At 37.6% G+C, this 23,677-nt stretch overlaps 1 protein-coding gene across 4 annotated transcripts in view; it reads left to right on the top strand.

Annotated features, from left to right (window-relative positions):
• vti1a (vesicle transport through interaction with t-SNAREs 1A) overlaps nucleotides 1-23,677 on the top strand; it is a 145,712-nt gene that overhangs the window by 1,694 nt on the left and 120,341 nt on the right. For all 4 annotated transcript variants that reach the window (XM_066664581.1, XM_066664583.1, XM_066664580.1 and 1 more), the window contains exons 2-4: nucleotides 7,750-7,808; nucleotides 8,696-8,806; nucleotides 23,229-23,306. In XM_066664581.1, the coding sequence (XP_066520678.1) occupies nucleotides 7,750-7,808; nucleotides 8,696-8,806; nucleotides 23,229-23,306 (248 nt within the window). The remainder of the gene's footprint in view (nucleotides 1-7,749; nucleotides 7,809-8,695; nucleotides 8,807-23,228; nucleotides 23,307-23,677) is intronic.

Genomic DNA, 23,677 nt, shown 5'->3' with positions numbered 1-23,677 from the left:
TGTTAATGTGAGTGAACTAGTGACAGTGACAGGGTTAATGTTATGTGAGAGAACTAGTGACAGGGTTAGTGTTAATGTGAGTGAACTAGTGACTGTTAATGTGAGTGAACTAGTGACAGTGTTGGTGATTATGTGAGTGAACTAGTGACAGGGTTAGTGTTATGTGAGTGAACTAGTGACAGTGTTGGTGATTATGTGAGTGAACTAGTGACAGGGTTAGTGTTATGTGAGTGAACTAGTGACAGGGTTAGTGTTATGTGAGTGAACTAGTGACAGGGTTAGTGTTAATTTGAGTGAACTAGTGACAGTGTTAGTTTTAATATGAGAGAACTAGTGACAGGGTTAGTGTTACTATCAGTGTTCTATTAACACATTTAATGTTAATGAGAGTGTGGCAGTTACAGACGTAGTGTTAATGTGACTGAGCTTGAAACTGGTACGGGCTCTCAGAGGTCCACACAGGACACAGGAACTGCCGCTTTAACTACCACACTGTTAGAGATGTAAGAGAAACCTTAAACCAGGCTTTAGGAGACAGGGTATAACTTACATCTAACACTGAGGTGGCTAAAAGCTCTTATTTTCCACTGTTTGGTTTTGAAAGTTTTTTTAGTTGTACCAATTCAAGGAGACTGGACTTGTGGTGCAATTCATTCCTATACATATCAGTGTACAGTAGTATTTAGGTGCAAGCAAAATATGAATATACAACATCAATGCTGATTACAATAGCTCTAAAAGGATAAGACAACAATAAGACAAAGCATACTTATATTAAGAGAAAAAACAACCTTATTCAGGAATAACATAACAATATATATGTCATGGATTAAATCTTATTTCTGTTAATACTTTTAAAAGTTAAAACTAAATTTTGACTAAAGTGTGAATTTAAGGCAGAACTGCAAGTCTTTTAATGAAATCATATATGTTTCCATTCTGATTGGTATAAGGATTATTTTATGTTGCATCATTGGGAAGTCAGCCTCAGTTTTTCTAGAGAATATATATTTTAAGATGTATTGCTTTTGAATTGTTTATACTAAAAGAAACATCTTTGGTGTGCATTTTTAATGTGTGTACCATATGATAGACTAAAGTAATAATTATGAACATATTATTGGGGGGAAAAACAGTTCATGATGTGTTGAAGTTCAAGAATGATTAAGTTAGTTTGACCAATGTAAATACACTGCTTATAAAATAAAGGGAACACTAAAATAACGCATCCTAGATCTCAATGAATGAAATATTCCAGTTAAATCTTTATTCATTACATAGTTGAATGCATTGAGAACAAAATAACATAAAAATTATCAGTGCTCATGCTACCTCTTTGGTTGAAACTGACAAAATCAAAACATCAGCCAGAAAGGTGGTCACCACCTGCAGAACCACTCCTTTATAGGGGTTCTCTTGCTAATTGCCTCCCATTTCTACCTGTTGTTTGTTCCAATTGCAATAACAGCAGGTGAAATAGATTCACAATCAGTGTTTCAGTATTGTTTCATAACTGGACAAGTTGATTTCACAGAAGTGCAATTGACTTGGAGTTACATTGTGTTGTTTAAATGTTCCCTATATATTTTTAAGCAGTATATAGTTTGGACTGATAATAAATACTAGTTTACAAACATGCGCTGGAATATATTTACAGGTGGCGTGCACTGCGCAGCTACTCTGCACGACCTTAAATGCCTCGTGGCATTACAGTACCGACAAAGAAGCAAACTTCCAAGCAGAAAAGTGAAAATTTAACATATACCGACGTTTTATACTGTCTAGTAGACATTCAAATGTTCCCAAACACACCAGGACAGTTTAAAAGTTGATTACCATTGTATCCCACATTTAAAAATGACATATTTTTTCCAAGTGCAAAGTTGAGTTCTTCAAAATTTCATTTCCAACTTAAATGATGTGGTTATATTCACACAATCGCACTAACACTGGCATATTTGACGTTTTCATTACACCTTAAACAGTGAAGCAGTTACAGGTTCCTGGACAAAACTACAGCATCATTTAAGTTGACACAAAGCTGCAAGCTGGAGTATAAACAGCTACGTTTGCTTCTTTTTATTCTGTTCCATCTTAGGGACTGGAGCTGATACAGAGTCAGACACATGCTGACTTGGATGCTTGAGGGCAGATCACAAAGTTAATTTTGTTTAACCTTTTTTTATATATTGTTTTTTGAATAAATAGTGTTTGTTTACACCTCATTTTGTTCTGTATAGCTGGCTGTTTATTCTTACGGCAAAAATGAAGGTAGAGTACTAGTGGATAGTCAGGTGCAACTGTCAAAATTTTGGCTCAGAGTTCAGGTGCGATGTCCCCTTGTAAAACTGCTGTTTTAAATGTGATGCAGATGAAAATATGGGTGCAACTAACTTTTGTGTGCACCAGTGAAACCAGTGCAAAAAGTTAGTCTAGAGCCCTGAATCAACTGTGTTCAGAAATTAAAAAATAAAAGGGCATTTCTTGAATCATCTGATACTAAACCATTTGTTTCTAAGCTTCTCAGAGGCTTTGGCTGACAGTCAGAACAGATGAGCTTATAGTCGGAGAATAATTCATGAGTCAGTTTAAAGCCTTGTGTTCACTGACAGATTGGAGGAGCTCTCATATTTGTCAGTTGAGACTGATATAATTTTTTCCCCCAGAAATTTAGCTTAAGTGCTTTACTGCAATTATAAATATTTCACTTTTTGCTATCCATATTTGTATGCTGACAGTGAAAAAAATATCGATTATTCAAGATGAACTTATTTGTGGTAACTGGCAAGGTATCATGATGATATAAAACGAGCATCCAAAAAATGCAGAGACTTTGCAAGCAAGGAGGGGTCTTGTCTCATCCCTTGGTGCCAAATGTCATCAGAGACTTGTCAAACAGTCTAAAAACATGGAGGGTAGGTGAATTGGCTTCTGTAATAACTGTCCTGGTGTGTAAGTCAATGAGGGTGTGAATATGTGTGAGCCCAGATATGGATTGGCGCTCTGTCCTGGGTGAAATCCTAGTGCCCGATGCAGTCCTCCAGGTGGATGGTCGTTTCTGGTCGAGAGTACGCTGTGCGCGTTTGGCTGCTGCTTCTCGCCAGTGTGTGTGTGTGAATTGAGCGTTCTGCGCAGTGTAGATTGTAAAGCGTCCTTGGGTATCTAGAAAGGCGCTATATAAGTGTAACTATATATATATATATAAGAACACTTTCAAACCAAAAAAGTCTTTCGCTGCATCCTGTACATACTGTCTAGAAAAGATTCAGAAAATCCAAAGAAATCTCAGTCCTTTTAGGGCAATACTGGAAAGTACTGTTGAATATATATGTCCCTCAGACCAAACTTCATACTATTGTGACAAATCCAGCCATGTGGGCTATGAAGAATTTTAAAAAACTGTTATCACTTAACACAGTTCACTGCTGTATCAGGAATTGCAACCTGAAAATCTGTTACACAAGAGAAAGCCATGCGTCGATTCTATGCAGAAATGTCCCCAAGTATTCTGAGCCAGAGATGACAGTTGGATAACCATATTTTCATAGAGATGTTTTGAATGTGAGGGAGTCTACAGATTTTTTGGGCAATATGGTGTATATTAATAGTGTATGTAATATAAAATATATTGTGCAGAGTAGGGCTGCAACAACTAATCGATTAAATCGATTAAAATCGAGTGTTAAAATAGTTTGCAACTAATTAATAATCGATTAGTTGGGTCTAAGTTATTATACACATAGGTACAGTTGCTACACGTGACGAACTCTGGAAGAAGGTTTCGAAAAATGGCGGAGGCGGTCACAGCAGAGGATAATGTTAGCACAAGCAGAGAGAAAAATGTACGACCCAAGTCATCAAACGTATGGGAACACTTTACATTAACGCCTTCAAGGAACAGCGTTAGGTGCAAAATGTGCACAGCTGATCTCGCATGGCACGGCAGCACAACATCACATCACTGCATGAGCGTCTGAAAATGAAGCCTGTTGGAGCTGTGTGTGAAAGAGATTAAGTGTAGTAAGTTATTTCTACTTTTTCTTTCACTTAATGTTACTGGAGCCTGCTAGAGTAGTTAAACAACATTTGTTTTTCTTAGTACATTGATATTACACTCGCGTTTAGCGAACAAGCCTTAACATCCCCCCGAGTTTTCTCTTCCACCTTAAATGTGTCAGCTCGACCAGCAGTTCCAAAACAGGCCGTAGTTTTAGTCAAGCTAACGTTAGCGACAAGTTCTATTTTTTTCTGTCACTCAGTATCACTAGAGCCTGCTAGAGTAGTTAAACAAGATGTCTCATTTTTAGTAAATTTATATCACTGTTGTATTTAGCGAGTTTTCCGTTCCACCTTAAATGTGGCGGCAGTTATATTCAGAGTTAAAAAAAAAATCCAAACATTTTTTAAAATAATATATTTAAAGCCTTTTCAAGGTATTTTCTGACTGGCATTGCGTGTTAGTGTTTGAGTATCACAGCCAAGTGTATATTACATTAGAAGTGTATATTACATTACATACACTGTGTTAAATATTGACAAAATAAAATTAACGTAACGGTTGGTTAATTCTTCATGTAAACACTAATTTTTATAATGGTAGGTTGTGTGTTCCTTATACAATTACAACATTAGTTCTCTAAAATCTTAAATATCCTAACAATATCTGATCATATGTGTTAGATGAATTTCCCTTTTATTCTCAGCACATGGCAGCATCACCCAATATCCATTTATGTAATTTCAATTTGCCTGCATTGTTGTCTGCATTTTAGATCAATAATTATTAACTTAAAAAAGATGTATGTTCATATCTACACTTTCTCTCTCACCTCAGATAAAAACAGCCCAGCATTGCTGACTATGTTTTGAAGATCTGCACCCCAAAGCAAGCAGCTGTTCTCACTCATGGTGTCCTGAATATGCTAGTAACAGACAGGAAACCAAATTTGGCTTGTCTTCCTTTTTATCCGATTAATAATCAATTAATCGAAAAAATAATCGACAGATTAATCGATTATCAAAATAATCATTAGTTGCAGCCCTAGTGCAGAGACACAAGTATGTCCACTGTTCTTTTATTATAAAATTATTATTATTATTATTATTACTAACGTGGACATAATGTTAATTAATGTCATTTTTAATGATGTTAGCAATTCCTATGTTGACTTGTGTATACGTCACCAAAATTAGATTTAAAGATAATTTTAATGTTAATATATAATACTAAAATCTGGGTTTGTCTCCTGTTGCCTAAACCACACAAAAACAGCCCAGATTCTGATCCTTTACCTGTATCTGATTTGCATAATTTGCTATGGAGTGTTGCTAGACTGTGCTCCATTTGGTGCAAAAACTCTTGTTTGCCATTAGCTTGTGTTCTTTCTCATTATTTCTTCTGTGCATTCCATAGAATGCAAACATGCCACGTGTTGTGTTGTTAAGTCTTGAATTGCTCCTTCAGAGCTTGGCAGAAAAGGCAGCTTGCACTCTGTGCAGCCCACCACCAGCTGGTAAATGTGTAAATAAGCCTTGTGAATATGAACAAAGTGTAAGCCAAGAATGCTCATCAGCAATGGCCAGGCCTCTTCAGCTTTTGCCAGAAGACTTCAGCTCTAAGAATTCAAATCTCCATTGTGTGTATAAAAAAGTTTTTTTTTTTCTCTTTCACCCTCTAGGTGCTTGTATTTGTTTGCAGGCTGCATTGTGATCTGCTGACAATGGCATCAGCAAAGGTCTTTCTTTGTTGCCGGTATTGCAGCTTGCCATGCCACGTTATGTACAGACACAGATAAAAGAAGAAACTGGACAGATTAAATGTCCTTGGCCAGTTGTGTTCGAGGTAGCTTCATTCATCAGAGAATCGGAGAACGAGTGGTTCTGTTTTGTTTTTGTTACGTACAGCACAGAATTCAGAGCTTTAAATGAGAATTTGAAAAGAATGTGAGCTCTTGTACCATTAAAATTAAATGTGCATTTTTTATTTAAAGGTAACCCCAGAACAAAAATGTCTGTCAATCACATGTCATGAAAAATTCAGCAGAGATTCTAAGATGTATGTTGGTGAGAAATTTCTAACTTTACGCTGTGTGGAGGTCTGTCCATGGACCTCCTGGCCTGTTGCTAGTGTCCAGCGCAGCTGCAATAGAGCCATGCATATTTCAACTTGCCCTATGCTGGACCTGTATAGAAAAGCCTTTGTTTGCTCACCTTACAAAGAATTGCCTCTGGCTGTTTACTGTGTGGGCTGTGAGGTTATACCCAGGATTGAAAAATGGATTGATGTCCAGCAAAAGAAGGGTTAGTTTTGTCTCATGTGTAGTGACAGGCCTTGCTTTGATACTGGTTAATGGTTTAGTTCTTTGGGCTTTGTGTTTTAAAGCACTGGTAGGCTTATTGATGCTTATTGATTAGTTATATTGTATGCTTAAGAGTATGGCTCCTCTTCTCTGTTATTGTAAATGATGATGATAATTATTAATTGGACATATAGGTTTGTACACATCATTCAATATTAAGAAGGATGATATTATTAAAGGTGCATTAACAAACCATGATTTGATTAAACTTATTGTACACTTTGCTTTTGTTTTGATCATCATACATTTTAGTGATCATGGTTGCCAGATTGTGTTTTAAGTTTTCAGCCTGAAAATGGCCAATACCTGCCAACACTCCTGACCCCCTTTAAAAACAAGTATTAAGAACAGTTGAAAAAAAAGAATATTTAAAACAACTTGACATCAGTAATAAAATATTGGATAAGTTAACCATTGATGTTTTGCCTTTGACTCTTTGTGGTTTTTCTGTGTTTGTCAATGGGAAAAAAGAACTTTCATAAACACCTGAGAAACAGCAGGGCAAATAAGGCTGCTAAAAATGTATTAAATCTATGAATGTTTCTAGAGTATTTAAAATATTTTAAAAGCGTTTTATGTGTTAGGACTCATGTTCCTATGCAATCCAAAAGTAAACAAATTACAAATAATACTGAATAAATAAAAGGCAACAAAAGAAGCAATATTATTATTTTATAATACATAAAATATTTTATTCCTAATTTCTATAACAGGCAGTGTAAACATGATAATGGGGCATTCCAATGTTTAAATAATACAGATCATTAATACTGGTTCATGCCAGTTTTTGTCTGATTACAAATGATTGTGATGTTTTGGCTATTTACTCTTTCTCTCAGATTGTATCTAGTTGTATTATTTAGCAAATCAGTTCATACATTTTACAATAAAAAAGGTTTAAATCTGTCCATATATATGCATGCTTATTTTCAATGTTTATTCCTCCGTGGACACCGTGTTATATATTATTGTTATGGATTTGAAGAGTAATGTAATTACATAGAGGTCTTTGTGTTGATATTGTGTTTTGTACATCTGTGGCCTGAATCCTGCCAGAGGCAGTGGCTGAAAAGAAGAACAACCTCATTTTACTCATTCTGAGTGGGTGGCACACAAGTAGAGTTTGGTAGAACTGACATCTCCCTCCTCTTTGAGATGGCATGAGCTGTCTCTTTGCTCCTCCACAAACTAACAAAGACGTTTACACGTGGAGAAATAGGAGACATCAAATACGGATCTCTCTGCGATGTGAATGCGTAAATATATCTTCAAATGCAGGCTTGTGTGTGTTATTTTTTTTTCCCCGTTGGCGCGGGGGAGTAGGGCTCTTGTCATAAAGCGCAGCTCTTCCATCAACTGATCAATATGTTTTCTGCTTCCTCCCTTTCAGAGGAGAAGACGCAGCTGGTTCTAAATGTCGACAAACAGCTTGAAGAAGTCAGAGAGTTGGTAGGTCTTTGATCAGTAATTTCCACTCTCCACATTTTCTAAATAATGAATTTGGAAAAAAAATTCCCCCTGCATAAACAACACCTGTAATGTCGGTGGTGACACGAGACGCTCTTCATGTGGCTGAAGGCTGCTCCGTGCTAACAGTGTGATCACGTCCTCATAATGCGCTTTTAACTGACACCACATGACACATTTCACGCCACTGCTGGAGGAAGGTGCCATGTCAGGTGCTGAAAGCAAGGATGTGCAGCACATGTAAATTGCTCCTGTGCTTGTTCCGTCATGTCAGGTTGATTGGACATTGTATATCAGCTGGGCCCTTTGTGTGTTTTGCTTTCTCATGTGACATGGATCCGTGTCATAGCTGTCAACAAGAAGCCACACCAGAGGCTTTAATGAAGCAGCACCTCCTGATGTCACCACCATCTGCAGTAGGACACAACTCTCCACCGTTTTGAGAACTTTCTCCAACAATCAGAAATAATGAACTGATCAACTTTGCATGTTTCAGGAAGAATTTGCATTGTCTTCCTAGAAAATTTTATCTTGTCTTTTTGTATAAAGTCTAGTGTGGACTCTTCATTATCTGCCAGTGTGGTTTGTTTGTGAATGAAAGGGAAGTTATTCCGTGACAGTATTTAAGAAATGGCCTTACTGCAGACATCTGGCAAAATTTAGAAGATGGCTGCTTCATTTAATTCCTGTGGTGTTGCTACTCAATTACAGCTATGATGCTGTCCATGTCACACTAGAAAGCTCTCTGCGAACTATCACAGGTTGGTGCATCTCAAAACAAGGCAAATGATGTGTAAAAAATAAAAATAAATAAATAAAAATTGGTCGAATGACCTGTTAAAATAACCAAATCTTATTAACGTGCTTAGCTGGAGCAGATGGACCTGGAAGTGCGAGAGATTCCCGTCCAGAGCAGAGGAATGTACAACGGCCGCCTGAAGAGCTACAAACAGGAGATGGAGAAGCTGGAGAAGGACTTTGTGAGTAAAAGCTTACCCCTACACCACACAGCTTCACTTTGTTTACACAAACACGCAGACATGCAACCCTCCAACCCCCCCTCCCAAAAAAAGTACTCACTCTCCAAAACACATACAATCTTTGAAGGTCAGTAGGCTGTCCACTGAGGTTAATTCTGAGTTTGTTTTTAAAGCTTTGCTGGTCCCGAGGAGACTGGGCCTATGCTCCTTCTCGATGTCCTTGTTTAGTTATTCATAAATCGTACCTGCCTGTCGAAAACCCACCCCACACACATCAAACCTTAATGAAGGGCTTGCCCTCTGAAGCCACTTTTTTTGGCTTGTTTTACATCAGTGTTGCTTCGTGGTTATTTGCTGTTGGTCATGTTCAGACCAATATCTTTTCTCTCTTTGAGGTACTTGGCCTCTTTCTCTGAGCCTTATTAAAGTGCAACAGTTTGTACACCACAGTAAAGAAAAGAAGCACTAGTGTCTAACATTCTCAGTAAAAGATCTCTGAAACTGAAGAGTTTCTTTCCAAAATGCTGGATATAAACTTGTAGACATTTTGTGTTCCATTTTTGGAAAACATAGTGTTTAACCAAAGATAAATACTCTTCATAAAATAGCACTGAAATATAGCTATTTCTAATTCAAATTCTGGGAATTTTTGTATAATACATTATGGAACAAAACCATTAATACATTTCTTTCAAAATATTAAATTGTGGTGTTAAAAAAAACCTGAAAAAACAGTCATCACTAATCAGTAATTTTAAAAAGTATCTGACAGCTGTAGTTAATATTAATGATGATTAAAAAAAAAATAAAACAAAATAAGCCTGAGCATCTTACTCCCAATTTGAGAATCACTGTTTAATAATCTGCTTTCATGAATGTGATATTTATGCTGAACACTTCTTTGTGGATTTAGATTAAAGATTGACTTACATAATTGTTGTTAATTGCAGTTAGGTATCTTATGATTTTCTTTGCAGTTTGGAAGTAAAATGATTATTACCATTTAAATACATTTGAATAGTGGAGAAACCTAAAACTTATTGCTTTTTAATTTATTCAGGTTATTTTTAGTGGACTTTAACACCTTTGACTACCATATTGTTTTCTTTATACACCATTGTGCCATCTGTGGAAATGTGAGAAATTAATCTCCTCTCTCTGAAATTCAAAATCACACATTAAGTCTCAGCACGAACCACTTTTCCTTCTTCATCTGAATCCCGCTTTCAAACCCAGCACCTGTATCTAATTCAAGGTGTGCTTGATATCAATTACCAGATGGCAACAGCGTCAACAAAGATTCCAAAAGGCGTAAAATAAATGAGAAGATTTAAGAAAAGGATCTTTTGCCAATGATCTGATGCTGCGCTGCTGAGGCTGATGGCTTAGATCACAGTGGAGATCTCTCTTCTCAGAGAGGCCTCGTATTCCTCACCATGGGCATTTAATTGGCTGATGATTAATCTTTAGCTTCTCCTGCTTGACTGTTGCCTGGTTAATTATCATGCAATTAACACCTGCTGTGCAGGGGTTCTGCACCACAGCCATCTTTGCATTCCTTCAGCATTCATTCTTCTATTTTTTTCCTCTCCCTGCAAGCTAAGCATGTCTTCCTTTTAAATCTTCAAATATTAACAATGTAATTGAGCTCTATTTGATGGTAAGCTTAAATATCTTTATTTCTTCTTTAATGCCCTTCTTTAATGTGATATGTTTGTTATGTACAACAATATATTTAGCTCTTTTTAGTGTTCAGTTCATGGCAGTTGCCGTTTCTCTCACCTCATGCTCCATCTCATGCTTTAGAATGACATAATAATTGGCCTGATTTAAAGCGGCTTTTGTTCCCTTCAAGTTTCTGTACATTTTGAAAGACAGATCCCCCCGAAGCTTCTGTTGATAGTAAGGCCTACCAACTTGTCCTAAAGCTGAGAGATTCAGCTGGGTTCTCAGAAGTGCCAAATGCTTTAGCGTGGATGGCTTATCCTCTCTGCCACGCAATGTGAGCACACGCACATACTTCTAAGAGGTGTCATGAAAAAGGCTATCACTACTTTTTTTTTTTTTTTTTTGAAAAAAAGAGGAGTCTTTGTTGTGCTTCCACGGGAAATCAAGGCCTTGTCCTGGCCTTCCCCTCCTCTGGCCTCCCTGGAGCTTCTCCCCCTTTACCCCCTGCTCACATCCAGTCGTTCACCCGCGGTTTGAAGTCTTCCTGCCATCGCACTCGCCAGATTCGGCCTCCTGTTCGGCAGCAGATGGGGACTGGCTGACCCAACAACTCTGCCATTTTTCTGGGGAGAAAAGAGAGACTGATATCAGAAGGACATCCCCAAGGTATGTTTGCTTCATGATGGCTTCATTTTGATAATGGGGCAGAGGGTCTGAAAGCCAGAAGCCCCTGTGGAGGCCATATATTAGCAGAAAGAAAAGAGTTTTGGTGAGACAAAAACACAGGGGAAAGAAAAAGAAAACCAAAGCTGATTTGTCTTTGATTGGCCACACTACATGTCATTGGGTTCAGGGACCAGAATGACATGCCTCTTAGCGATGTCTTTGATCTGGCAGAAGAGCGCCGTAATGGAGGCATAATTTAATGAAGACAATTGGGTAAACAGACCGCATACCTTCAAAGGAGCCTGCAAAGTTTTTTCACCTATAATCTCCCTTGTATGGTCGTTGCACACTTGTGGCACTGGTGAAATACTGTATGTGAATGCCATACTAGATATGCTATATTGATAAGTTCATTATTACTATATAGAGAAATTCATTATTTTCCTAGAATTTGTTTCTATAGAAGTTTTTAAAAAGTATGGCAGTATTCCTATAAAAGTATCCTATCCTCAGCAGCGCATCAGAAGAAGCAGCTCTTTACAGAGCATCCACATCTCAACCTCAATCAGATTAAAACCAGATCTATAAACCCCCGCTGTGTTGTGTCCAAAACATGCCAAGGTCCATAGTGGCTCCCTGTAGTGTTATTTTCTTTCTTCCACGACCGGTAGATGGCGACATTGCTCCATGCATCTCTGAAAGCTACGTGTCAGTGTTGATGCTTATAGGCATCTTCTGATCAGAAGAGTCTCTCCTGGATACAGCTGGACCTGCTGCTCTCTCAGAAGAGCGCTGGTTCTCTTTGACCTCCTCACTCGGAGAAAGGCAGAAATTAGAGGCAAAAAATGGCCCACATATCCTGAAGACCCGCGGGGGGGAGGGGGTTTGCTGTTGTACTTGCTTAAAACGAAGAAAAAGGCTCGCAGACAGAGCTGTTGGTGAACAGGTGAAATGTTTGTGTTCTAAATCCCCTGCTCTTTTAAAAGACCCATAAACTCTTAAGCATAGCCCCCAGGATTTGACGGTGTTATCTCTGGCCAGAAATCTAACTGTAGCTTTTGTCTGTCATTACTCTGAGTTCCTGCCCAGCACAGCCTCAGCAAGCATGTTCAGTTTGATATACCTCTGTGGCGTATCATTTATTTGTGTTTATATAAAATGTATCATTTTAAACAGGTTATTTTACAATAGATTATTTTATACTAACAGACAATTTGCCATCAGTTGTTATAAATTCATGATAGTCTGAAAGCATGGCTACTGCCTGCTCTTTTTAACCGAACAGCACCTTCAGACTACAGGATTTCAGCTTCTGTCTTGGAGATTTTATACCTTTTCAAGCTATTCTTGAAATATTTTACTCAATGTATTCTCATGATGTTCACCACTCACACATGAAGTGTTTACATTAAATTAAGGTGCTGAATTAAGATTCACTAAATATTGGAGAATTAAAAAAAATAATGTGTTCTACATGGATGTTTTGTATGTCCTCCTCAAACCAATTATTTTCTTTTTATATTTTTTTCTAAAAAAATTTTTATTAATACATTTTATTTAAATGTAAAGGTAGTTTTTATGTGTTTTAAAGGTGTGTTTTCAGTTGTTTAGAATCTACATTTGGTCACAAAATTACATATTTATAAATGTGTTTTTGAATTTTGCAATGACATGAACCAGGAATCCTTTCAGTTATTACTGAATAAGTGACATTTGTAACATTTATTTTTTCACACAGTAAATGAACACTTCACCATCAGTGAGTATAATGTAAAAATGTGAGCTTTTTATTTTAAATTCTTCAGTGTGACACCTCAACAAGAAACCATTGCAGAGGACCAGAATCTGGAAAAATATTTAAAATAGGTTTTAAAATAATTTTTAGTGGACATGAACATTTAAGTTTAATGCAGTTATAAGGGTCATGAGCATGATGAAAATATTTTAAACGCCTAGTGTTTAAGGTCATGGTAAAGTACACACTAACCTAAGGATGTTTTCAGATATGCTCATATAATCTAGATTTTACGTAGGGACCACTGAACCTGTAAAAAGATATAAGTACTGTAAGGGTTTATTTGTAGAATTTTTTTAGATGACATCTTCTGACTGAGATTTGATCACATCGTTATAAAACAAAGCATTTCACAGGTTAATTTTATAATAACACCAAACTTGTATGCTTTTCATAGCTCTCTATATTTACTGTGGAATCAGCCCTGCTCATTATTCTTAAATTGTGTTTTATTTATTTATTTATGTATTTCCAAGATTCCTCAGAAAAAATCTAGAAGTTGTTTAGTAGTACATTTGTAAAAACATTGATTCCAAACTTTAGAACCGCAGTCTAGCCTCACTTTCATTTTGTAACCTTCACAGTGAAGAAATGTGTTATATTTAAATGTTTGCTCTGCTTTATGATCCTCAAAAAATCCTCATTAATTGGAGGATTTTATAAGTGCTTCAACATTTCACTTTTGTCCTGCTACGGACAAAGTAACCTCATTGTTATTCATGGATTCTTTAATTTTTTTTTTATGTTTTGCTAATGGTTTTTAGCTTAAGGACTGAAGCGGATTCACTAGAACTGAGTAAAAGTTCCAATTCCTCTCGGGGCTTATTGAAAAAGCAGTTGAACATAGGTTTAGTAATTAACATGATGAAATCCCCAGTCCTGACAGAACTTTTTGCTACTTTTAAAAGTTGTTCCCTTTTAATCATTGTTACTGATGATAACATGCCTCTCATTTTAAGACTTGCTGCAGTTTTTAGTGCACTATATTTAGTTGTGTGCACAGCATGTTTTTGCGAATGGAGGCTTTTGAGTCTTCCCGAAATCAAAACCCTAAAACTTGTCTCTAAGATTCATTGTTATGCAGCTCGAGTCATCTATTACAGCAACTTCTACAAAGGAGAGGCACGACGTACATATATGAGCTGGATGTTGGACTCTTTTAATCGTCTTAGATTAGAACCAAACATGGATCCTGAAAACCGGGGATTGTTCTGCCACTGTTTACACCACTAAGGAGGCAACACAGATTTAGGTCTAATTGTTCTCTGGAGTTTAACAAGCCCCCGATCCTGCTAAAGTCCAATAACACTCCCCTGATTACAAACCTTGCACATTTATTATGGAAATCCTCTGAATTGATGATGCTTTTGCAGAGAAGCATTTTAAGGGAAGAATAAATCGATCTTTTGAATGTGTCTTTTATTGGGGAGTTGTTTTAGCCTGAGGATCTTGTGGATTGGTGGAGGAAAGCTGTGGTTTGATAGCAAGAGATGGGATTGTGTGGCTTTGCGAGATCAGCTCTGTGGTGCATGGTGTAATCGCAGTGATGGGAGGATGATGAGGTGAAGGACTGTGTCACTCGGAGGAGAAAATCAAGCCTCCATGGCTGGAAATGAGGAGATGGTGCTCTTTAATGAGAAGGGTATGCTTTTTCTATGCTGGAGAGCCAGTGAGCCAGCTTTCCTTCAAAACACAATGTTATGGCCATTTTCAAAGACATGATTTGTTATAAACATGTTTCAATATGTGTGTTTTTATGTTTGTATATATATATAAACACATATTTATACATTATCACATCATTTTCATTGTTTCACAGTGACTGAAGTGTTTATGAGCACAATGAAGACAAGATGAAGTAAATTCAATTTCTAAGCTTATTTTTATAAAATTACTGTATAAATGTTTTTTTAAACCAAAAAATTGTTTTATTATTCAGTCTTAATATAAGACCTTCAAGATGGTTACTATATTAATTAATCACATAACATTAGCATAAACACAAGTAAATATAACATAACAAAAAATCATAATGGATAGTCAAGTACAATTAAGAGAGAATGTGTTTGGTTTATGAGCAGCAATACTTATTTATTTTAATCTGGGACTTAGAAACTGAAGCCAGTATTATAAGGTATGTGTATAATAACATGCTGCATGTATCAGTATGTGTGTATATGTATTACATACACATAAACGTATTATTCCTGTTTGCATATTTATAATGGAATAAATACAAACTATATTAGTGCATAAATGTTCAAAGCCACTCTGTTAGGAAGCCCAGCATTCATGATGATCTATTATCTGATTTGGCTAATCCCTAATTCTTTATATTAAATCATGTTTGCTGGTGGTTAAATTCAGCAAATACATGCAATGACTAGAGATATGGAGGAAAAATCTGATTTTAAATATTTGTGCTACTGAGTCGCACATAAGATATTTTTGCTGTTGAAAAGAAGACATTCTTGGGATTTACTGCATGTATGTTTGCATTTATTCTGATGTTATGTAGTTATTTTACAGGCAGAAGTACAACCACAGCTGAGGTAAACGTTTTTAAGCAGTTTAAATACAAAGCTGCTTTGTGTACAGTAGATACCACCACTGTACCCGACTAGATGAATAGTTCTCCATTTATCTGTGTTATGTGGAGTTTCTCTGTGACACTGATCACTGATCTGGAGGGCAGATTTGATTGTTTAGGACAGAGGTGTCTGCGCACAGGGCTGTGTGTGAGTGTGTTTGTGTGTGTGAGAGAGACAGGAGGCATGAGTATCAGACAGAACCGAGCTGTCTCCTCTCTTGGCCTATTCCTACCAGCTGTATAAACTGGAAGTGACATGTGACACTGCTAGAAAGTGATAAATTGACATCTGGGACGAAAAAACGTGACAAAAAAATTTGATTTGCCATACTGGCTTAACTATGAAAAATCATGAAGTATTTATGAAATGCATTATGAATCATTGGTTATTTTTTAGACTCCTCGTTTCTTTTTTTTTTTTTTTTCCTCTTAAAAAAAAAAAAAAAAAAAAAAAGCATCCCAGACGAGAGCACGAAAACCTAGACATCCCCAGCTGCTTTGACATCCAATGGCTCGTTCCCCTTTTAGCGCAATATATTTACAGGATAGTTGAAATCTGTAAATTATTTCAAAGTTTCCCCACTCGAGGGGCATTTCTTTTCTTCTGACTTAAGTGCCTCTAATGAGGGGCATGTAAAAGGATGAGAGGCTTCTTTTGCTTTTCTCTGAGAACGTTTTGGCTAGGAATCTGCTGGTTTAAAAGCCTGTGGTGGAAATGTACTCTGGTCTTGATCAAAATTACACACTACAACACACAGCAAATATTTGTTTGTTTTTCAGAAAAAGGGTTGGCCACCTTAGGGAAAGGGGGAGGGAAAAAAAACAAGACAGACATTGACAGGAAGACCAGCCAGCAAGGTCGTTCATTCCACAGTGCAGGCTTTTTCTGTCTTTTCTGTCTTGGTGAACTTAGCATGTGTAGTGTCTGATATTTCAGAATCCGCCTTCAGTTTGTTTGTTTATTTATTTATTTATTTATTTTTGTTTATTTTTGTCCTCACACTGAGAATGTTTTGCTGCTTTACAAATCCCTGGTTTGAAAAACCCTTTTGACTTTTGGCTGGGAGCTGGTTACTATTGATTTAATTACATTAGCCTACAACTCTCTTTTTGTAGCCTAAGTTCAGCTTGCATCATCGTGGTAGTTTCTAAGCTTATGCTAATGCTATGATACATTTCACTGCATTTATAAGCCTTTTTATTATTGACAATGTGTCTGGCGTTTGTTGTGAAGTACCAGGTAAATCCACTTTTTGAAGCTTTTTATAAGAGGCTGATGAAAGCTTACGTTGAGTCCCTTCCGAATGAATTCCCTCATGTGTCCTACACAGAAACAACCTGCTTTCCCCCAAAAGGTGCAACTGTCTTTTGGCTGTTTTTAAGATTGTAATGTATGGATGAAGTTGGGTTCAGTGTTGTGTAAGAGGCCTAGTCTTAAATCTGATCTGAATCTGTTGAACACAATAGGAAGTAGAAAAGTATGAGGCATATATAGCATTAATGATGTAGTTAAGCTCCTATGCCTGTTTAGCATTCGTATGCTAATGACCTGCCTATTCAGCCCAGACAATGGCCTTGTGAGAGAAGGCCTCAGTAAAACAGTGTTTAGAGTATCCATACACACACATGTGGACAGACATTTGTGCACAATAATAAGTGGAGCTGCCTATATGACTGGCAATCTGTATTCTTAGATGAAACGCCCAGAATAGACATCAAAGAGTGAATCTAACATGAATCAAGGTCAGTAGAGGAGCCAGTGCCAAAGCTAAGAAAGAGTTAAAAGTGAGTTCTCTGTTTTATTGTTTCCAAAAGAGAAATAGAGAGAGATGTTGAGAGAAAGGCATGGGGGAGACGTAGTGGGAAAAAAAAGTTCTTTTCTGTGGAGGGTTCAGTGAACCATATGTAGGTAGCCACAGGCTAATGGGCGATTGGTCCCTCGCTCGCCAGGTATCCTGTGCCTCAGAAATCCCTCCTCCATTTCCTCTAATCTCACCTTTTCTCTGGCGCTGACCCAGGGAGGCCCGTTTTATTCCCCACTGCACGCCAGAGGAGAGCGCTGTGATGGGAGCAGGCCTGGCCCTGGCTGCTCTGGCAGGCTCCCTCCCCACCGGCTCTTCTCTATTGATTTCTGCACGGCTGCGTAGCCGGGGTCTGCTCTGGCCAGCCCCTCTCCCAGCCCAGCATTAATGTGCAGCGGAGAACCGCACCGAGAGAACGGGGGAGAGAGAGAGAGCGGCCTTTGATTTTTCATTAGAAATGCTTCCATATTTTAATATCGAGTTTAATCGACTCTTATGCCTTAAAGAAATAACCATTCACAGCGACTCCCCGGCCTTCAAAAAGTATATGCTGCTTCTTCAATCAAAGGCAGCTGAATTTGGGCTATTGTTGGGAGTTTGGCCGCGAACGTTTTTCCGCCCTCTCATGTTGGGAGCACAGTCATTAGGCTTATTGACTGCACTTAAAATAAAAAATACATTTAACAGAAAAAATCAGTCTGCATAGTAATATACTTTTTTAAATTATTTTTTTGGCAATTTCTTAAAATAAATAACTGTTTAATATATACCCTGCATTTTAAATATAGATATTTATCTTCCTTGCATATGTGCATGCAGTCGTTTATATAAATCTGCTTGCTTCAAGATTATTTAGATGATTTAGATTGTTATAGTATTTATATTTTATTTTTTTTTCTGACTATAAACAGTAGGTTGTGATACTTCATGTCATTTGATGTTTCTTTAATCCATCATTAGAATATTTTAATCTATCGTTTGACTATATTTGTTCTGTCGTTTGAGTGTTCTTTGTTACATTTAAAGCCCAGTGATTGTGTTGCGTTAATTCATTCTCCACTGAGCACTTTCCTTTTTATTCTTTGCTAGAAATTTTGTCTTGTGTGTTTGTGAAATACAATGCTTTTAATGCTAACCTGTGAGCTAATGAGAGGCCCCATGCTGCTCTGTGATGCTTGTGTTCTTCACTGCTCCTGTAATTTTATTAAGTGACTAACTCAAATGTCATGTCCACACATAAACACACTTTTGGCCGTCTATCTCAGAAACCCACACATTGTCTCTGATGATGGATTGAATGGTTTCTGAGATAGCAAAGACAAAAAAGGCTGCCCAAAAAGGCCTTTGCTCAATAATTGCTGTTTTCCTTTATCTGATATTTTATCAAACGTGATAAAAGACACAACACTTATTTAATGGAACAACATCCTCCAATATGTTTACCCTTGATATAGAAAAATACAGGAGGAAAGCATTTGTTTGTGTGTGTGTTTTTTTTTTTTTGTGTGTGTGTGTGTGGGGGGGTGTGTGTATGTGTTTGTGTGCGCGCGCTAACACGCTGTTCTTTTTGCTTGTGGAGAATGTTAGCCCCCTGCTAGGATAAGATGCATTATTTAAGACTCTGTTGTGATAGTGCAGCCTGCTCGAAAAGGTCTTTGCTTTCTTTAACCACCACAGCACTTTGCCCCAGTTCATCCCTTCTTGTGCCACTAGGACTGACACTGAAGCAACCATACACTCTATGTCACACGTTATAGAGAAAACTACACAGAAACAAAGTTCACTTTGACTTTTTAAGCCTCTTTGTGTCATTACTCATTTAATGCTGAGAGAAAAACGTGGAATTACCTGCGGTACACAGTGAATATTTTAGGTACCCGTCATAGGTACAGGAAGAGAGTTTATTTTCCTTTTTCACACTTGAAGTGCTAATTCCTCTGAAACATTTTCAGGAGATTATTAGTGGGAAAAAGAACAGGTTAAATGGCAATTTGAAGCAGACACATTGCGTTTGACAAAAGTCCATTAAGTCAAAATCACAACTGGCCAGACATTTCCCACTGGTGAGAAATACTTAATGAAACACACTTTGTAAATTAAATATCATTAATTACTCTTCACGGTTTGCCACCAGCCGTGTGCACGGGGTAAAAATAAAGAGCACAGAAGTGGAGGGAAAGCGTTGGCAGAGTCAATCAGGGCCTCTCATTAAACTCTGCCCGTGGGTATTTTTACGCCTTTAACAGCCAGTCTAATGAACTGTTTACTTTTTCAGACGACGAGGTGCCATTATTATTTGTTCGTCCTTGTGTGGCTTTTTGCTGTCAGTAAGAAGAGAGTGGACAAGGAAAAAAAGAAAATTGTGTTGATTTGCAATGAGTATGATTTTTAATTATTCATACTGTTGAAGGAGATTAACTTTAGACATTTCTATGGCTTGTTTCCTCCTTCTTTTCATTCCCGAAAGGAGGTGTCTTAAAAATGTTGCTGTTGTAAGATCTGGAATTAAGATTTTTATTTTATTTTATTTTATTTTATTTTTTAATGTAATTATTATTTCTTTCTTTCTTTTTGTTTCTTTATTATTTTTTATAATTTGATTTACATTTATAAAACATTTTTATATATAGTTAAAATATTCTAAATAATCTACATTTTACTTATGTTTAAAATGATTAAACAATCGAGACTATTATTTGGTCTCAGATGTAATTTATTCATCATCTTCTTTTGTTGGGATTGTTCATCTTTAGACAATATGGAGTAATTTGCATATCTAATAAAACTGTTATGCATGCATAAGCAGTTTGATGACTTGAACAGGTTCCTGTTTTTTTTTTTTTAATTTCTTGAATTTCATGTCAACAGAGTTATAACACGGGTGTTTTTTGACAGGACACAGGATCCTTCGTCTCTGGTTTTGACGAGATGTGTCTGTTATAAAAGGCAGACAGACCACTTTGCATAAACTTAAGATGGATCTTTGTACTTGTTCTTGTGCTTCCGGGAATAGAAGCAAATTCTCACCCAAGATTAAAAAAAGTGACAAAAGAAAGACCTTTCAAACAGATTAAAAAGAAAAGAAAAAAATTTCTTTCTTTTCTCTGGCAATAAGGTATCTGTGAAAGTGCTCATTCTTTTTCGATTACAAAGCCTCTTCCCTTGGTTTCATGTTGTTTTTATACAGGGTTTTTTTTTTCTTTCTTTTTTTTTTTTTTTTTTTTTTTTTTTTTTTTTTTTTTTGAGTGGTCCCGGCTTTACCATACTATAAGTAGCATAAGGAAGTTGGAATCAATTGATTTTTACTAAGAGCCTCGCTTATTATTGGTCTACCTCTTTATAATGTCTTTCACATGATCTGAACCTTAAGTGATTTTAGGTCACTCTTGCCCATTATTAAATATAACATGTCCCATCATCCAAAGTAACTGAAGCACCTAATAATGGTGCTCTGTCTGAACTAAAAGATCTGCGAGTGGGGTGGGGGTGGGATATCTATTCTAATGCTGTTTTAAGTTGGTCTAGTGTAAAGCACTAATCAAAGTATTTCCAAGGGTTAAGCAGTCAATATTGCCTAGTTGCTGCGCTGTAGCATTAGATGAAGGGGGGAATAATCAGCGCAAGGCATGTTTTTACTGCAGGGGGAGTTTTGAAATGGTGTAAACGGGTTGGGAGAGACATTGCTCTTTGTTTCAGTCACTGGCTTTCCCCCCTCCATGACTTAAAGCTGCATTTGCCATTCTTTTTGTGAGCGCACCACTCAAAGGTTACATTGCCAAAGTGGTTGATGCACTCAGCTACAACAAACAGCTATTTAGAAATAGCAGACTGAAACAAAATAGCGCTGCGGGTTTGAAGAAGATGTCAGTGTATGTATTCAAATGAAGTTCTCTCCAAGGCTTCAAGTTTCAATTACCAGTGAGCCTACGTTCCCCAAAGTTACTCCTCCGTTCTTTAAGATGAAACTCAACTAAAATGGAACATGTGGGTGTTTTTCTTTTTCTGTAGCGGAAGACACACTTTGTTTTTTTTTTTCCTGGTGTGTCAGTGTGGCTTTGGTGTGTTTCTCTCCTTAGGATAGATGATTAAAAATTACTGATCAACAAAAATACACCTTTACTGGTTCGTAATGACAAATCGAGATCTATATATATATATATTTATTCATTTCATCTGCTTAACGGCAAATTCTCAGCTGAACTTGCCTTTCTTCAACGTTATTTTTCTAATGCCTCCCGATATATAGAGAGTTCTTATGCATTTATTGTTGCCCTTAAGGCAATGTTTTTGTTCAATAAAGTAGAAAGGCTTTGGATAAAATATTTCAGTACAGTTATGCAAATACTCCTTAAAACTCGCTGGCCAATAAAACAGTTGGCAGTTAGGATTTATATGTGTTTTAACCGTTAAAAGAATATTTAAAAAAATGAAGTAAGATTTGAAGTAAGAAATATTTATTTTTTACATAATTTATTTAAAATAAATTAACCCATTTCTTCAAACTAAAATATTAGAATGAGTACAAATAATATTAAACACAATGGCTAATTATTTTTATGCAAGTCACTGTGTTCAGTTAAACATTTTCCAACCTGTGCTCATTTACCCAGTTCAAAAGATCTCAGCTATTTTATTATTTTTTTAATAATATTGTCTTGTTCTTTTCACATTGTGTGTGTGTGTGTGTGTATGGTGTGTGTGTGTGTGTCATACATATAAGACACAAAATAAAAAGAAAGAAAAAAATCCCAAATGTACTTAATATGGGCATGCTTATTATATACTAATGGAATATATAGAAAAGTGCTGTATATTGTGCTGTAAAATAATGACAGTGGGAGGTGTGATGGGTCGTTTATTCTTTGTGGTGTCCTCTTCTTGTTTCTGGGTTAAGCGAGTGTCTCAGTGTGCACCTTTCTTCAGTGTGTCCATCTGGAGAGTGGCAGCACGCCGGAGCGGGGAACAGAGTGAGGGAAAGGGGGCTTAGTAAACACTGTTTATTTCATACCGCCACTGTGTGTTTAGTTTGGAGGGTATTTGAAGAGGTTGGCTGTGTTTGTAAACACACCATCCGCAGCTTGTGCTCTTTCAGAATTGAAGGTGGCACGCTCTGAAGTGTGTGTGTGTGTGTGTGTGTGGGGTTGTGTTTGTATTGTATGGGTGTGCCTGTTTTCTTTCTCTTTTCTTTCTCTCTTTTTTTGGACATGGTGCGTTCTCCTCTCTGCTCCGGTGTAGCGCAGACCAGGAGAGAGCGCCCAAAAATCTGATGGCACGCCAATCGTGTCAACCTTGGTTGATGAATTATTCTCTGTCTAGCTCCTCGCCTGTGCATTATCACAGGGCCTGCCAGAGTACAGGGCTGACAGCAGTGACAGGCCCCAGAACAGATTTCCCTCTGACAACTGATACTTTTCTAATACACTCCCAGCCTTCGCCTCCTCCGACGCCTCGCCATTCTTCACTTTTTATTTATTTAAGTGGAGGGGGGCTTTTTCCATTATTTCCGTGGCTCAGATTCACTTGAGCCACGATGGCTACATGGACACACACACACACACACAAGCATGCGTGCGCGAGCACACACACACACACTCACACACAAACTCCAGCACACTCAATTCATCATGAGCACAGCATACACACTCTACCAGTCGCCAGGTATAAGTATTTGTTTCATGTGTGGATCCATTAGGGGGCCCTCGTGCTTCATAAATGTACGTTGTTTTTCAAGGCAACTGAACTAAATATTGTTTTTCTTTCTTATTTTTTATCCCCCACCCTTACCCACTTTTTCTTCTTCTTCCTCTTTTCCACCCCCTTGGTCTTCCTCCTTCCTCTTTCTCTCTCCTTCTCTCACTATCTTCTTCTCCTTTTTCTCTCATTCTCTCTCCCCCATCGCAGAAAAGGTCACGTATTGCCTACAGTGATGAGGTGCGGAACGAGCTCCTTGGGGATGATGCCAGTTCCTCTGAGAGTCAGGTAGGGCGCTAATCAGGAGCTTTGGGCTCCCGGTGTGGGTGGCTGCTTGGGGTGAAGGCGGGTCAGGGCCGCGAGGGGCCGCAAGGGTCCATGAGGGGGCCCTCTCCCACAACCCTTGCCACTATTGGCACCAAGTCATGCGGAAGCAAAACTGTTTAATGCAAAGCTGGCCAGTCCTGAATGGGCTCCAGGCTCTGGCCATCGTCTGGCCAGCGCCAGATTGGGGCAAATTCCCCCTTTCACCCAGCTGTTCCCCTTCCGTCCAAGTGCTTATCTTTCTAAAGATGACCCCCCCTACCTCTCAAAAAAAGAGAAAAAATAATCCAGAAAATCTGTAGCTTTCACAGTCTTTTAAACACATGAGGTGCTGG

This window comes from Hoplias malabaricus, chromosome 3 (assembly GCF_029633855.1).
Source record: "Hoplias malabaricus isolate fHopMal1 chromosome 3, fHopMal1.hap1, whole genome shotgun sequence".
Lineage (NCBI taxonomy): Eukaryota > Metazoa > Chordata > Actinopteri > Characiformes > Erythrinidae > Hoplias > Hoplias malabaricus.
Note: the sequence above shows the minus strand (reverse complement) of the source record. Positions and strands in the feature narration are given on the sequence as shown.